Source organism: Ctenopharyngodon idella, chromosome 23 (assembly GCF_019924925.1).
Source record: "Ctenopharyngodon idella isolate HZGC_01 chromosome 23, HZGC01, whole genome shotgun sequence".
Classification (NCBI taxonomy): domain Eukaryota; kingdom Metazoa; phylum Chordata; class Actinopteri; order Cypriniformes; family Xenocyprididae; genus Ctenopharyngodon; species Ctenopharyngodon idella.
In genome coordinates, this window is record NC_067242.1 from 1,455,182 (window position 1) to 1,471,560 (window position 16,379).

The 16,379-nt window shown below is 38.3% G+C and overlaps 1 protein-coding gene across 1 annotated transcript in view; it reads right to left on the minus strand.

The window, feature by feature from the left end:
• The window catches only part of trpc1 (transient receptor potential cation channel, subfamily C, member 1), a 31,680-nt gene extending 20,848 nt beyond the window's left edge, over positions 1 to 10,832 (minus strand). Inside the window, exons 1-7 of the mRNA XM_051881976.1 lie at positions 10,351 to 10,832; positions 8,766 to 8,920; positions 8,565 to 8,666; positions 8,207 to 8,409; positions 5,257 to 5,388; positions 2,172 to 2,367; positions 54 to 390 (exon numbers count right to left, since the gene is read on the minus strand). Coding sequence (XP_051737936.1) covers positions 54 to 390; positions 2,172 to 2,367; positions 5,257 to 5,388; positions 8,207 to 8,409; positions 8,565 to 8,666; positions 8,766 to 8,920; positions 10,351 to 10,516 — 1,291 coding nt within the window. The 5' untranslated portion in view covers positions 10,517 to 10,832. The remainder of the gene's footprint in view (positions 1 to 53; positions 391 to 2,171; positions 2,368 to 5,256; positions 5,389 to 8,206; positions 8,410 to 8,564; positions 8,667 to 8,765; positions 8,921 to 10,350) is intronic.
• Positions 10,833 to 16,379: the final 5,547 nt, after the last annotated feature.

Genomic DNA, 16,379 nt, shown 5'->3' on the forward strand with positions numbered 1-16,379 from the left:
AAAATAAACAGATAAAAGTGTTCATGTATGTACTAAATGCTGCCCATCCTCACCTATGATCCAGAGAATGAGAAGGTAGTCTATCAACTGCAAAGGGGGACCCATGAAGTTCTTCTTCTCCCCGTTGTAGACCAGTGAATACAGGTTTAGAAGCAGTAGGAAGGTGAAGTAAGATGCACTGTGAATGATGAACTTGACAAAAGGTGTGTGGATGACCTGGCCCACGCGAGAACGAGGTCCCAGCAGGTAGCAGACGGACAGCAGCGGCCACAGCAGAACAACACTCAAAACATACAGGATCTTTAAGCATGTGTGCTTGCGGCGGTAGCTCGCCATCTCGCCGAACCACACCGTGTTCAGGAACTGCTGACAATTGGACTGGGCGACAAACTGTACAGGTCAGAAAATGAGAAAACACATTACAACACAGTATAAGGTATTTTCTTATAAAATAATGGCTGATATATCTGTCAAGTCATTTAATCGGCCCATATTCATCCATTGATTAAGGGGTGCATTTCCTAACTATGGTTGCAGGTTTCGTTGTTAGCAACATAGTTTAACAATTTGGGACATTCACAAACAAGAACATTCACAAAAAAAGGGGTCCTTAATTTCACTTTTTTAACTGTAGTTAGTGTGTAATGTTGCTGTTTGAGCATAAACAACATCTGAAAAGTTACGACGCTCAAAGTTCAATGCAAAGAGAGATATTTCCTTTTACAGAAATCACTTTTTAAGGACTACAGCAAACGGTTGGTCGGGACTACAACACGCTTCTTCCTGGGTTAGTGACATCACTAACCCTAAAATTTACATAAACCCCGCCCCCGAGAACACACAACAAAGGGGGTGAGGCCATATTGGGCTGCTTTAGAGAAGAGGAAGAGTTGTTGTAGTAGAGTGTTGTTTCCATGCCGTCATTTTACGCCGGACTGCTTCACAAACGAGGGTCAATTCAACTCTGGATTTGCACAAAAGATTAACATGACGGCACATGCTAGTGGATGAGTTGAATCAACTCCACAGCAACTACATAAATTTATCCACTAACCATTCAGAAACGTCCAGTTTCATTCTAAAAGTTGTAACTTCTTCCTGAGTCTCTCCATCAGTGTCGACTCCGGTTTGAACAATGTAAGGCTGAACACCGTTACTGACAATCCTCATTTTGGCTGCGTGAGATTCTCCTGCTTTATTGTTGCTGAGCGACCGAAGCGTGAGCTGTTAAAGCTCCGCCTTCTTCTGGAAAGGGGGCCGGGAGCAGCAGCTCATTTGCATTTAAAGGGACCCCCAAATAGGTGCTAATCTGACAAGCTATAATAAATGATCTGTGGGGTATTTTGAGCTGAAACTTCACAGACACATTCTAGGGACACCAGAGACTTGTGAAAAGGGGCATAATAGGTGCAGTTTAACATTAGTTAATGCACTGTGAACTAACATGAGCAAACAGTGAACAGCTGGATTTTTATTAACTAACATTAACAAAGATTAATAAATACCAACATAGTTCGAACGACGGACGTGCACTTAAAAATAAAGGTTTTTTATTGGTATCTTTGGTTCTATGAAGAACCTTTAACATTCATTGAACATTTCAATTACACAAAAGGTTTGTTATAGTGAAAAAAGGTTCTTTAGATTATATAAATAAAAAACGGTTCTTTTACACTGTAAAACACCATAAATTACGGTAACTCAAACCATTTGAGGTAACCGATTGCCTTAAATCATTTAAGTTTTAAAAACCAATAAGTATGAGTACTGTAAACTTGTATACATTAAGTTAAATTCACTTACATTTTAGTGTTGGTTTAGTAAATCATTAGAGTAAACTCAACTTAAAGATTTTAAGTTTATTCCACTCATTCAGTTTGAATTCAGGTAACATATCTAAGTCTTAACAACTATATAGCTACTTAAATGGTTTGAGGAAACCGACTGCTTTAAATAGTTTAACTTCATCAAACTCAAAGTAATAAAGTTACATAAGAATAAGCAAAAACTAATATTGCTACGAAGCAATGATGACAGAACAATAAGAACTGTTCAATGAAAGTTTTTTAGGGTTTGAATAGCAATTAGCAGGTCGTTTTAGATATATATAAAAAAAAAAAAGGTTTGAGCAGACACAAGCACAGTAAGTTTTGTTAAAAATTCTCATTAACCTCTTTTTGGTTGTATTTGATGGCCAGTTTGAGGCGACTGAGGTTCATGCGCTCCTCCAGCAGGCCTCTCTTGTCCACGTGGTCCTCATTGGACGTGTGGTTCAGGATGACCTCCAGCTCACGAGAGTTGCGGGCCTGAGCCAGCAGGTCCTTGGCAAACATCTTGCACTGCTTGGCAAGTTCTTCATAATCATTTCTGTAATATATAACAACACTGAGAGACAGAATGAGCGGTAGAAGGAAAAACCTTCATTTCTTCTACACTCTTAAAAATAAAGGTTTTTTTGGCATCTGCGGTTTCATGAAGAACCTTTAGCATCCGTCTTTCCATTACACAAAAGGTCTTTTTATAGTGGAAAATTTTTAAATGTTCTTTGCACTTAGTAAAAAATGGTTCATTGAAAGGTTCTTTGGGGAACCAAAAATGGTTCTTCTATGGCAGGGGTTCTCAACTTTAGCCCTCAAGATCTACTTTCCTGCAGAGTTTACCTCTAATCTTGTGTTCGAAATCGCCCCCCAATACACTCATTCACTAATATACTGTTTATTAATCATTTGAAACTGGCAGCTCCAGTAATAATGAAAACAGTTATCTTGAATTCTGTTATGGAAACTAGCATGTATAGACCTTTCAATAATCAATTAAAAAGGAATTTATACCTGTATGATATTACACTGTACCCACATTGGACCAGCGGTTAGGAAAATGAATGGATGGATGGATGATTCATTTGCCGCGACCCTCACAGTGCATTATTCTCAAGCCATTAAGTGTACATCAGTTGTACGCTCATTATTGCGGTGCATTATGGGATTAAATGAGTGCACTTGATAACATCCACTATGGTTTTGGACACCACTACAAATGGCTGTGCCGTCAAATAGTGCCCTATTTAAGTGTATAAGGGGGCGATTTCGGACACAGCCCTTGATTAAACTCACCTACCTGCTACTTCCTAATAATCCTGAAGATTAGCTTGTTCAGGAGTGTTTGATTAGGGTTGGAGCTAACTCTGCAGGACATTGGACCTTGAGGGCCAGAGCTGAGAATTCCTGTTTTAGCAGCTGATTTGGAATTTAAAAGGCATTCTTATAAGTGCAGTAAGCGATTTCTGAGAAACGCTGTTGAAAATTTAAATCAACACCTAAACAAACAATATTGTGAATATTTGCTAGATGTCTGTTCTGTGTGTGTGCTGAAAAATAAAATGTATTTGTACATAGTCCTGGCTGTGTAAATAGGAGAAAAAACAAAGTGGATTGGACCAAACCACCGAGCACCAAAACAATCTTGTAGCCAATCAGCAACAGGGGGCGTATGATGGGGAGGAGAGAGGGTGAGCAAGTGGGACATTTGTAGAAAGACTGTAGAACGAGTGGTATAGCTAGGAAACATTAGAGGAATATAATTGGAAGTAGGAGAGTTAGGCAAGAGCTAGGATCCGCATTAATATAGGAAAAGCTTTCCAGTGCTAGAGAGATGTTAGAGAGTGGGAAGACCTAAAAATGGATGCTGAGGTTGCTATGTTTCTGTCCAGTACATGAGTAACATTGTTTTTTGCTGTTTCACAGAACCAATAATGCTGTTGTTTTTGTTAAATCACAGCTGATTCATCCATACTTGCGCGAGCTGTTAGTCGTTGCCTGTGTTAGATAGAGTGCTTATTATTTTGGGGGCGGAGCAATGAAGGCAGGGGTGTTTTTGTTTGGGTGTTGATTTCAAATATCAACATTAGCTGCGTTTACATAGACCCTAAAAATCTGATTGTAATTAAACTACTAGCACAGTCGGAATAAAAAAAGTTGCATGTAACCACGTCAATCGGAATGAATTGGCCAAAGTTTACACTACACCGATTTCAACTAAAAACAGAAAACTGTTTATGCATTTTGGCCATTCATTTACACGACAATGGCATTTTGGCGGCCTGAAAATGCAAACTTTTGAAAACTATAGCGTTATAGTCTCTGTGTGAATTTGTGAAAACAGTGGTGTCACATGCATATGCATTACGTGTTCAGTCTATAGGAGTGTAGTTTATCTTTAAAAAGTGGCATCGCCACCTACTGGCCTGGCAGCAGAATACAGCGTTTAGTAGTTTCCACGGATCAGTGTGAACGTGGATTATTTTGACAACGTTGTCGTCTGTACGCGAAAAGCGTAAAGGAAAAACGTGTCCGTATTTAGTACATCATTGTCATGTAAATGTACCCTAAAATTCAATTTGGATTGTAATGGGTGGTTTAAACCTTTTCTAATCCAATCGAGAGGACATGTAAATACTTTATCGGATTGAAAACTGAAACTGAAAAAATACTGCGCATGTGCAATGATGTAGAAATGCTGTAATGACGTGTGCCGCGAGGAACAAGCTGTTGTTGAATGAAGTGTCATAAAATGACTGTCGTATCATTCTAAAATGTTCCTTTCACTCATCGTCTGTGAATTGGAGCAGGACAACTTCCCACCAGTCCTTGTGTTGGACTCTCATCCACAGACGTCTTGTTTTGGGTGCATAAATGGTCGTTTTTACTGCTTGATAAATATAAGGAGAATGACACAATGGTTAATGCGCTCCTCGTCTCCCGATTAGGATCTGAAATAGATCAAAATTAAGCCTGCTCTTTAAAACAAAGAAAAGAAGCAATTTAGGAGATTAGTATGCGCAAACAGCAGGAAACTCTTTATATTAGTGCAGTGTGCACACGTCAAAACATCTATTCCATATAAACACGCATCAACCTGGTCACTTTATTTAGCGTTCATGTAAACACTATGTTTGGATTTATCAATCAGAATGAATTTATTCTTAAACTAAAGGTGTCCATGTAAACGTAGCTAGTGTTTCTCAGAAATTGCTTACTGCACCTTTAACTCAATATAATCAGGTGTCTAACCATCGACAAAAATCCTGGTTCTTTTGACAACAGAATACCTTTGTCCCCAGTAAATGAATTGCTATACAAATGCATGCATCTGTAACATGGCCAAAACCAAAGCAAAGAGGGTATTTGCTGCTGTTTAGCTCTCTCCGTTCAGCAGTTATCCCTATGAGACCTCTTTCCCTAATTACTCCTCCATTACCGAAACTCCACTTCCACCAGGCTCAGCTCTTTCAGATCAGTGCTGAGCTCAAATGCTCTCAGAATGGGGTCTTCTTCTGTTAGCATGATCAAGGATGGGCTGGCGAGGCATCGGTAGATATCTAGACGGAACCTGCAAGAGATGGAGGATGAAGGAGGACAACACTAAAAATAATGCAACTCAACTACACACTGTAAATATACTTCAGCACTTCAGTGTTCGTGCTTACCAAATGTATTTATAGGTACGTTTTCAATAGGGACTACTTGAAATCCCTAAGTATGTATAAGTATGTAAATATGCCTTACATGTCATCGAATAAAGATCCGACCATGTCCCTGATAAGCCTTCAATGTTGGTATTTTTTATCGTTCTTTTTTTAAAACTGTGAACTAATAAATCTTAATTGTTCTCTAAAATGCTTTCTATATATATATATATATATATATATATATATATATATATATATATATATATATATATATATATAGACGTGGACAAAATTGTTGGCACCCTTGATAAATATGATTAAAGATGACTGTAAAAATAAATCTGCATTGTTTATCCTTTTGATCTTTAATTCATAAAATTAGCAAAAGTCTAACCTTTAATTGAAGGAAAAGAATTGAAAGTGGGGGGGAAATCACATTATGAAATAAATGTTTTTCTCCAAAACACGTTGGCCACAATTATTGGCACCCTTTTATTCAATACTTTTTGCAACCTCCTTTTCCCAAGATAACAGCTCTGAGTCTTCTCCTATAATGCCTGATGAGTTTGGAGAACACCTGACAAGAGATCAGAGATCATTCCTCCATACAGAATCTCTACAGATCCTTCAGATGCTCCATGCTGGTGCTTCTTCTCTTCAGTTCACTCCACTCATTTTCTTCAGGGTTCACGTCAGGACTGGGACGGCCATGGCAGAAGCTTCATTTTGTGCTCGGTGACACATTTTTGTGTTGGTTTTGATGTTTGTTTTGGATCATTGTCCTGATGGAAGATCCAACCACGGACCATTATTGGATTTCTAGCAGAAGCGGTCAGGTTTTGATTTTTTTATCTGTTGGTAATGTTGGTACATTAAAGATCCAGCAGTATATTTAACCGTGGGCATGAGGTACTTTTTATCCATGTATGCACCAAACCCATCTGGTGGGTTTGCTGCCAAAAAGCTCTTTTTTAGTTTCATCTGACCATAGAAGCTGGTCCCGTTTGAAGTTCCAGTCTTGTCTGACAACTGAATATGCTGGAGATTGTTTCTGGATGAGAGCAGAGGATTTTTCTTGAAACCCTCCTGAACAACTTGTGGGGATGTAGGTGTTGTTTGATCATTTTTTTAGGCTTTCTGAGACTCAAGACTCAAGAAATCTCTGCAATTCTCCAGCTGTGATCCTTGGAGAGTCTTTGTCCACTCCAAATTTCCTCCTCACCGCGCATTAGGACGATTTAGACACACGTCCTCTTCCAGACAGATTTGTAACATCTTTAGTTGATTGGAACTTCTTAATTATTGCCCTGATAGTGAAAATGGGGATTTTCAATGCTTCAGCTATTTCCTTACAGCCACTTTCTATTTTGTGAAGCTCAACAATCTTTTGCTGCACATCAGAACTATATTCTTTGGTTTTTCTCACTGTGATGAATGATTCAGGGAATTTGGCCTTTGTGTTTACACATATCTGTACTCCTGTGGAACAGGAAGTCATGGCTGGACAATTTCATGTTCATGAGCGCCCTGGTGTGCTAAAAAATGTAAATATGAATGGGAATATACTTCAAAGATATTTTACATAAAAAATTCTAGGGGTGCCAATAATTGTGGCCAACGTGTTTTGGAGAAAAACATTTATTTCATAATGTGATTTCCCCCCCCACTTTCAATTCTTTTCCTTCAATGAAAGGTTAGATTTTTGCTAATTTTATGAATTAAAGATCAAAAGGATAAACAATGCAGATTTATTTTTACAGTCATCTTTGATCATATTCACCAAGGGTACCAACATAATTTAAAATAATTATTTTCTATGTGAATATATAGTATAAAGTGTAATTTATTCCTGTGATCAAAGCTGTATTTTCAGCATCATTAATCCAGTCTTCAGTGTCACATGATCCTTCAGAAATCATTCTAATATGATGATTTGATGATCAAGAAACATTTATTGTGTACAATTGTATAAAATATTTGTGTACTATATTTTTTTTTTTCTCAGGATTCTTTGATGAATAGAAAGTTCAAAAGAACAGTTTTTATTTGAAATAGAATCTTTTGTAACATTATAAATGTCTTTACTGTCACTTTTGATTGATTTAATGCATCCTTGATGAATAAAAGTATTAATTTCTTTAATTTATTTTCAAAAAATACTGACTTACTAACCCCAAACTTTTGAACAGTAGTGCATAATGTTGCAAAAGCTTTCTATTTCAGTTTAATGCGGTTCTTTTGAACTTTCTATTCGAAAAATAAATAAATAAATAAATTGTACACAACTGTTTTCAACATTTCTGAAGGATCATGTGACACTGAAGACTGGAGTAATGATGCTGAAAATTCAGCTTTGATCACAGGAATAAATTACACTTTACTACATATTCACATAGAAAACAGATATTTTACATTGGAAAAATATTTGACTGTTCTTACTGTATTTTTGATCAAATAAATGCAGCCTTAGTGAGCAGAAGAGAAAATATTAATGTTTTCCAAACTGGTACTCTATATATAATAAGAAAATATTATTTTAAAGACACAATAACAATATTTAAAGCTGTAACATTTTAAAATAAATACTTTTTACAAGATCCACTAACTGAAGAATCGCTTATATACATTTAATGTCGATAACACTGCTTGTTGTAAAAAAAAAAGAAAAAGTTTTTGAGGTGTGAGAATAAGTTAAATAAACCAATTGATCAATTTAATTGATCATATAAAAAGTATTACCTTGAGTGGCGAAGACTGTCCTTCTTGTTCTTGGCATTACAGAGAGTGCACTCGCACCCTACAGCGTGAGGACGGGGCAGAGAGATGTCTTGCTTTAACAGCATGGTCAAAATCTCATAATTGTTCCTGTGGGCAGCAAGAATGACTGGAGCAACATCCATGGTCGTGGAATACTCTGGGTTTTGAATGCGCTGAATCACTTTCTAAAAAAGGAATAATGCAACATGAAATTATGAATATATATCAAAAGGTTTTTTAAGATCGAGAGAAAAAATTCTCTCAAGTGTGTCCACCCTGTTGACTGGAGTTTATATAAAAGAAACAATGAAATGAATATATAATTGCAAAACAGACTAACCGCAATAGAAGGCTTGGAGGAACGCCTGGGCCGATGGTTTAGCAGGATGTCAACTGCTCCTACCACTTCTGAATCAATAGCCACTAATAATGCATCTGTGGCCTGTGTGCACACACACACACACACACACCCATCCCAAATGAACAGATTGGTTTAATCTAACATGTTATGTATAAGCAGAGGACATGGGTGTGTTCTTACCTGACAGCCATGATCCAAGAGCAACTGCAGTATGTCTAGATTCTCATTCTCGATTGAAATGGTCACAGCATCTCTCCCAAGCACATCTACACAGTTAATGTTTAATTCACCATGTCGTTTCTCCTCCAGGAGTTTCTTTACCATGTAGTAGTCTCCTTAAAATGCAGTTAGGTAACAATATATTAGTTCAACGGCACCGAGCGAGAGAGGACAGCGGTTTGTGATGGAACAAACAAAAAGGAGAGATATCCTTCCCTGAGCCATTTTAGGATTTCTTTATATGGTAAAAGAGTAGCAACTGACTCTTGTCTGCGCAATGTAACCAGAGGAAATTCATTCGTTTTCCAAGTTGTTTCTGGAATGTTTGGACATAAACTACGCAGCGCACTCCTATTTAACAAAACACTAAATGAAAGCTTTAACCAGCTATAAGCCATCAGTCAAGCTCTCAAAATCTACTTATCTCAAAACAAATGTAAAATAAATACGTGAAATTAGTATAGTCCATTATTTTAATTGTATGCAATTACTCTCAAACCATCTCTACGGTCAAACTCTATTATTTCACTGTCACATCTTCGTGTCTGTTCTAAGTAATCTAAGAAATTTTGAAACTGTTACTGTTTTCTCAAAATAAATTGTTTATGTTGTAACATTTTCTCATTTGTAAATATATAAACTGAATAAATGTAACTGTCGATCTGACAAACAACATGGACATGGATTTTAGATTGAAATTGTTACAACTGTACACTAAAAAAAAATTCTGGGTTAAAAACAACCCAAGTTGGGTTGAAAATGGACAAACCCAGCGGTTGGGTTAAGTGCTTTTAACCCAACTATTATTTAAAAATGACTATATGTCTGGCTTAAAATGAACCCAAAATATGTTGGAAATTAAAAATCAGACACATAATTACTAGAGGCAACAATAACAATCAAAAGGTGAACATTTATTAATAAACAATGTAATAAATGTTTAATTATTATTCATTAAACTTATTAAGAAATGTTCATTTATTAAACATATTAATAAATATTAATTTCCAACATACTTTGGGTTAATTTTAAGCAACAATACAGCAATTTTTAAACAATAGTTGAGTTAAATAAAACTACCCAGCAGGATTTAACCCAACCACTGGGTTAAAACAACCCATTCGCTGGGTTTGTCTATTTTCAACCCAACATTGGTTGTTTTTAACCCAGCATTTTTTACAGTGTACAGAGGAAAGTGTATTTTAAATACTGTGACTACCATTTATTTGAAGTTTTGGCTTTTTTGTAGTTTTTCTACTTTATGAAAAGTAAAAATATTCCTCTACATTAATAATAGATCACAAAAAGATACATATATAGCCTCTATATATAGTAAAGAGTAAAGCATGTCACTGCTAGGCTTTTATCAGAACAAAATATTTAATATTAAAGCAGAATTATTTTAATAAAACGTGAATAAATAATAGAAACGATAATAAATAGTATTTTATTTATACCTCAAAATGTATCTAGCGTAAATATAACCTAAAATATATTGTTGTTGTTGTATTTTAAATACGTTCGCTAGAGTGGTAAATGAACTCACCCTTCTCGCAGGCCAGCAGAAAGAGCTTCTCGTCCAGAGTGGTCTCCTCCTTCACCTCTCTGACGTCTTTTAACGCCAGATATTTATCCGGTGAGGACACGTCCGTGCCCTGATATAGAGCAGCCATTATAACGGAGAGAGAGTACGGCAAAGCACTGATGTGCATCCCACTGAGCAGATAATTACACCTTTATACACATGAAATCAGCGAGATAAAAATACGAGCCCTGGTCAGTCCTGATGAAAACGATGTTACGCGCTCTGATAAGGCCCTCACTATAATGAGAGATTGACTCCTGTCAGAGCTCTTTATCTCGGCTTATGTGTATGGTACGATAGAGAAAACATCCATCAGCATGTATGACGATAATCTAAAGGTTTTCATAACCAAATCTTCCCCAAACGATAGTAAACACAAGAGGAGGCTGGAGCATCGCGATGTTCTGTTGAGCTGGTGCTGATGATGCTGTAAATGCGCATGCGCGCTCGCTGCAGTTGGAGCATCAATAGTTACATAAGAGATTAATGTCCGTAAGAACCTTATAACACTGGCAACGCTTAAGTACAGTACATCTTATTGTATATTTAACAACATGACATAACATGACTTTTTGAGTCTTTAGTGCATTGCAGTCAATAAACTGTTGTGAAAGGAAAGCAGTGATGTTCCATTTCATAATGATTCGATCGAACCGATTCATCAAGCAAGAATTAAACAAGCAAAAGCAATTAATCAAAAAATGAGGAACCAATACAAGACCAAATAAGACCAAAAACATGTAGGCTAATTAAATACGGTAGCGATTTTACATTAATAAAGCATTTTAAAACATCAGTAAATCTATGCATGACTTACAAATTGAAATTTAGCAGAAAGGGGGTATAAAATATGTTTATATGCTAATGACCTTGTTTTTGATCATGTTTTAGCCAGGTCTTGCTCAGGAAAAAAAAAAAAAAGTTCAAGCTGTATGACTTGTACGACCTGTATTTATAACATAATGTCCAAGTAGGGCTGCATGATTATGACAAAAATCATAGTTGTCTATTATTCCCTTAAAAATGTAATTGCGATGATCACAATTTACGTTGAATGATGTTTTGAATAGATTTATACCATTATTTGAAGCAACTGCATGCCATATTGTTGTATCAAAATAAACAAGCTCTTCCTGAAAAACTTAAAATGTCAAGCCTAAGTGTCAACTATACATTGGTTTGGTTTCTTTTTTAAATAAATAAATAAGTAAAAATATGCATGATATTATAATGTTATACTAAAACTAAAATTAAAACAATGGGAAAAATCTTAAGATAACCTGTTGAAAGAAAAAAACATCTTAAGCATGCAGAACAATGTAAGTGGACTTTTTTTTTTAGGGGTTCAAGCACGAAGTGCTGAAACCCTATTGTAACTGTAAGGATTTTTATTATTTTTCTTCCGCCGTAAAACGAATCGTGCAGACCAAACCGTAAGGCCTAGAGACTTGAAACTTGGCCAGATGATAGTCCTCAATTTGGGGAGAACCACACAAGAGATGACCCCAATCGGCCAATAGGGGGCGCTACAGCGATCAAAAGTTCAAAATCGCTCATAACTCATAGACCGTTTGTCATAGAATCAAGTGTCTTATATCATTGGAATCCTTGACTCAAGACGAACAAAACCTATATCTCAGATTTCATTTCTGCCATTTTGAATTTTGTCCAAAACCTACTTTTGCGAACTAGTCATAGGTTTTTTGCCCAATCGGAACCAAACCAGTGCAGAAAGATTCTCTGGAGTCTCAATATCAGTAATTATAAAAAAAAAGTTGAAATTTTGATTCACGGTCACTAAGGGGCGCCAAAATGTGCGGTGTGGGCGGAGGCTGTAACTCAAGAACAAAATGAGATATTTGCACCAAACTCGGTACACATGTGGCTCAATCTTTGGTCACGATAAAAAAAAATCGCGTCGATTGGACACTAATTTGATAAAAAACATGAAAACAGCTGTATCGACTTGAAATTTGGCATGCAGTGTCTTGGTCCAAGGGGGCATGATAGTCTGTGAGGACATTGGCGTATCTCAAAAAACATGGCCACCATCGGCCAATGAAGTTTGAGCACCTATTAGACAAGGTTAACGGAGGCCAATCGGAACAAAACTTGGTGGGCATGTTCGACTCATGGTCCTAGAGGTCTGCAAGAATTTTGAAAGAAATCGGCCACTAGTTGGCGCAAACAAGTTTTAAGCCTCAGTAATCACGTGGTGTTTCACAGATCCACTCAATATGCATATCATTTGATAGATCTTCTCATGCTGAACAACTGGACAATTCTCTGGACTCTCTAGATCAATAATTATCAAAAAAAGTTGAACTTTACCCTTTGGGTCGCTATAACAGGGTCAATTATAAAATGGGCGTGGCAAAATATACACAAAAGCCTATAAATCCTAAAGGAAAACTCAGAACTTCACAAAAATAGGTGAGCACATGCAGCATATGACTCTAAAGAAGCAAGCCAATTTTTATGGAGATCGGACCATAGGTGGCATTATAACTGTTAAAAATCTTTAAAAAAACATATATTTTTAATGGTTTTGGATGAAAACGTATAACTTTGGGAGTGGTCGACTTATTTCCACGGTAGTCCTTAGACTCCTGAAACCTTGCAGAGTCCAACGATACCAGACTTGCCAGGTTTCGGCTTATGGTTTGTGCAACGTTGTGATTTAGCGCTTAAAAAACTTTTCCGTTAATCCGATTGAGATGAAACCAGCGTAGGAAACACGGAACCTAAGTTGATTAACTAAACGTAAAAGCCCAAATGTCAAAATTTTGATAGGAAATGGCAAAAAATCAAAGACGTTCTTGGGTCATTTTTTATGCTCTCATATATATAAGTATCCATAACTTCAAAACGAAATGAGATATTTTCACCAAAATTAACACACATATGTATGGGCACACTCTGAGGACACCCAAAAAAAAGTGGTGGAAATCAGGAAATAGGTGGTGCTATAACTGTCCAAAAACCTTTAAAAACCATATTTTTCCTTACTAAATTGCCTGTATTGGCTGTAAATGGTGTTTTCCATCTATGATCTAAGTGTCTACGTGCTTGCTAAATAAAATATAATACCTTTTTATGTGCTTAAAGGCCTTAAAGTGCTTGAACCCTGGTAAATGCTGCTTGCAGCTTTAATTTTTTTTTTTTTGTAATTGCTCCTTTAAAAGATTACATTATTGTGGCATCCATTATTGTAATCACGATTAAAAACTCAATTAATTGTCCAAGCTAATATTTTATGCACAATGAAAGTAAACAGTGATGAAAGTAAACACATTTTTAGTCTTTTATGTTTTACTCTCCTGCATGGCTGTGGCTTTGGATAATTTAGTGATTGGGTCATATTGATTAATTTTATGGTGATTTTGGAGCTTAATATCCTCTAGTCCACATTTACTTTCATTAATTTCTACTAAGAAAGCAAGCAATACAGTTTTGGAATCACATGAGGGTGAGTAAATTATTATTTATTTATTTATTTTTTCTCTCTTTTGGTCAAATTCATTCTTTAACAAAGAACACTTTTGTGAACAGTCTTATAGCAGTTCTAAATGTTTAAAACCATCAATGTAGTTGAAAAAGTAATTTTGACACAGTGTCTGATGCACGCTTCAGAAGTGCAATAATAGTGTGATGGATATACATAAAATGTTGAAAAACCAGATGGGCAAAGATTGTGAAGCCAACCAGCACAAGATAACCAGGATGTGCACACTCTTTTATAATTGGGTATGTGGCTGTGATCAGAATGAACTAATCATCAAGCTCATGTGAAATAGTACATTCCTGTCTTCACCTGAAATTCCTCTGACTAGCTCCAAATAAATTTCATCTGTAAGATGTTCCTGACATCATCTTGGTTGCATGCTACTACAAGTGCCATGGGCCACAAAGAGCTTGCGAAGCATCAATGGGATCTTATTTTTTAAGCATTAGCTATTTCATGGAGTACAGTGAAGTATGGAAGCTTTATGGAAGCTCGTTTCCACCACCCAAAAAAAAAAAAAAAAAGAAGGTGTTTATTAACAGCATTTGTCAGAAATTGTTTACACTGTAGCACGTCCAGCTGGCAGTACTGCAGTTAGTGTTCTATATAACAGAAATAATGAGATGGTCAAAGATGTGCTGTTGTTTACAATGGAGCTGCTTTTGTAATGGCTTTATTACAATAATTTAACCACATGTCTTGTTCAACCTTAATGAATATCTCTATTCAGCAAACTTCATCTCACCAACCCTTCTAAAGCAACTGGGTTTGCCCCGTCAGAGTCAAGAAGAACTGAAAGTAGAAACCATCCAGGGAAAACCGCTCGGACGTGGGCGAATCCAGTTCCGATCTCCACCTATCACACTGCAAATCGGATGTCTTCATAGCGAGAGAATCTCCTTTCTGGTACTGGAGGGACCCACTGTAGACGTCATCCTGGGACGCCCATGGCTCTCTCAACATTCTCCAGAAGTCAGATGGGACACAAGTGAGATTTTAAGATGGAGTCCTGCCTGTCTTTAGAAACGTTCCTGAGCCCCCGGTGAGAGACCCGGTACTACACGTTCAATCCACACTGGTGGAGAGCCCTGAACCTCACACTGCTCCCATGATCCCATCTGACTATATGGCGTTCCAGGATGTGTTCAGCAAACAGGCAGCCTCGAAGCTACCACCCCATCGGTCATGGGACTGCACCATAGACCTACTGCCTGGTGCCACACCCCCCAAGGGGCGAGTGTACCCCCTGTCCATCCCGGAGCGCAAGGCTATGGAGGACTACATCAACAGTTCATTCATCCATCCACCTCACCAGCAGCATCGAGCTTCTTCTTCGTGGGTACGAAGGACAGAGGCTTGCGGCCCTGTATCAACTACTGGACCCTCAACGAACACACAGTCAAGCTCCCTTATCCTCTTCCCCTGGTCCCGGCCGCCCTCGAGGAACTCCGTGGGGCCCGCATCATCTCGAAGCTGGATCTGCGGAGTGCCTACAACGTTGTTCGTATCTAGGAGGGCGATGAGTGGAAAACGGCTTTCATCACCCCTTCTGGCCACTATGAATATCAGGTCATGCCGTATGGCCTGTCCAACTCACCGTCCATTTTCCAGGGGTTTTTGAACGAGGTGTCCCGGGAGTTCCTCCATCGGTTCGTCATCGTGTATACTGACGACATTCTGATCTACTCCCGGAACCTGGCCGAACATCGCCACCACGTGACGCAGGTCCTCCAACAACTCTGGAAGTACCACCTCTACCTGAAGCTTGAGAAGTGTGAGTTCCACTGCCCCACGGTCCAGTTCCGCGGTTACATCCTGAGCGCCGATGGTATCCAGATGGACCAGGGGAAGGTCCAAGCCATCCGGAACTGGCCTTAACCACAAACTGTTAAAGAACTTCAACGATTCCTCGGCTTCACTAACTTCTACCATTGATTCATCCAGAACTTCAGTATCCTTTCAACCCCACTCACTTCCATGCTCTGTCAGAAGCCCAAGTCTCTGTCCTGAAACCCCGAAGCTTGAGCCACCTTCAAGGAACTCCAAGAGGCCTTTTGCACTGCTCCTATCCTCACACACCCCGACCCCAAGCTCCCGTTCGTCGTGGAGGTGGATGCCTCCACCACCGGTGTAGGAGCAGTGCTATCACAGTACCACAGAGAGTCTTGACTGACATGACCTGCTTTCTCACGGAAGCTTTTCCCAGCGGAGCGGAACTACGACATCAGTAACCGAGAGTTACTCGCCATCAAACTGGCGCTGGAGGAATGGAGGCATTGGCTGGAGGGAGCCCAACACCCCTTTACTGTCATCACGGATCACAAGAACCTGGAATACCTCTGAAGCGCCAAAAGATTAAATCCACCATGTCTGAACCCGCTCCGCTGGGAGGCCCAGAGGGTAAGATCTACGTACCCACCTCCTTGAGAACTACCCTTCTAGGCTCCCTTCATGCTTCCCCGGGCTCTGGACACCCAGGCAGCCA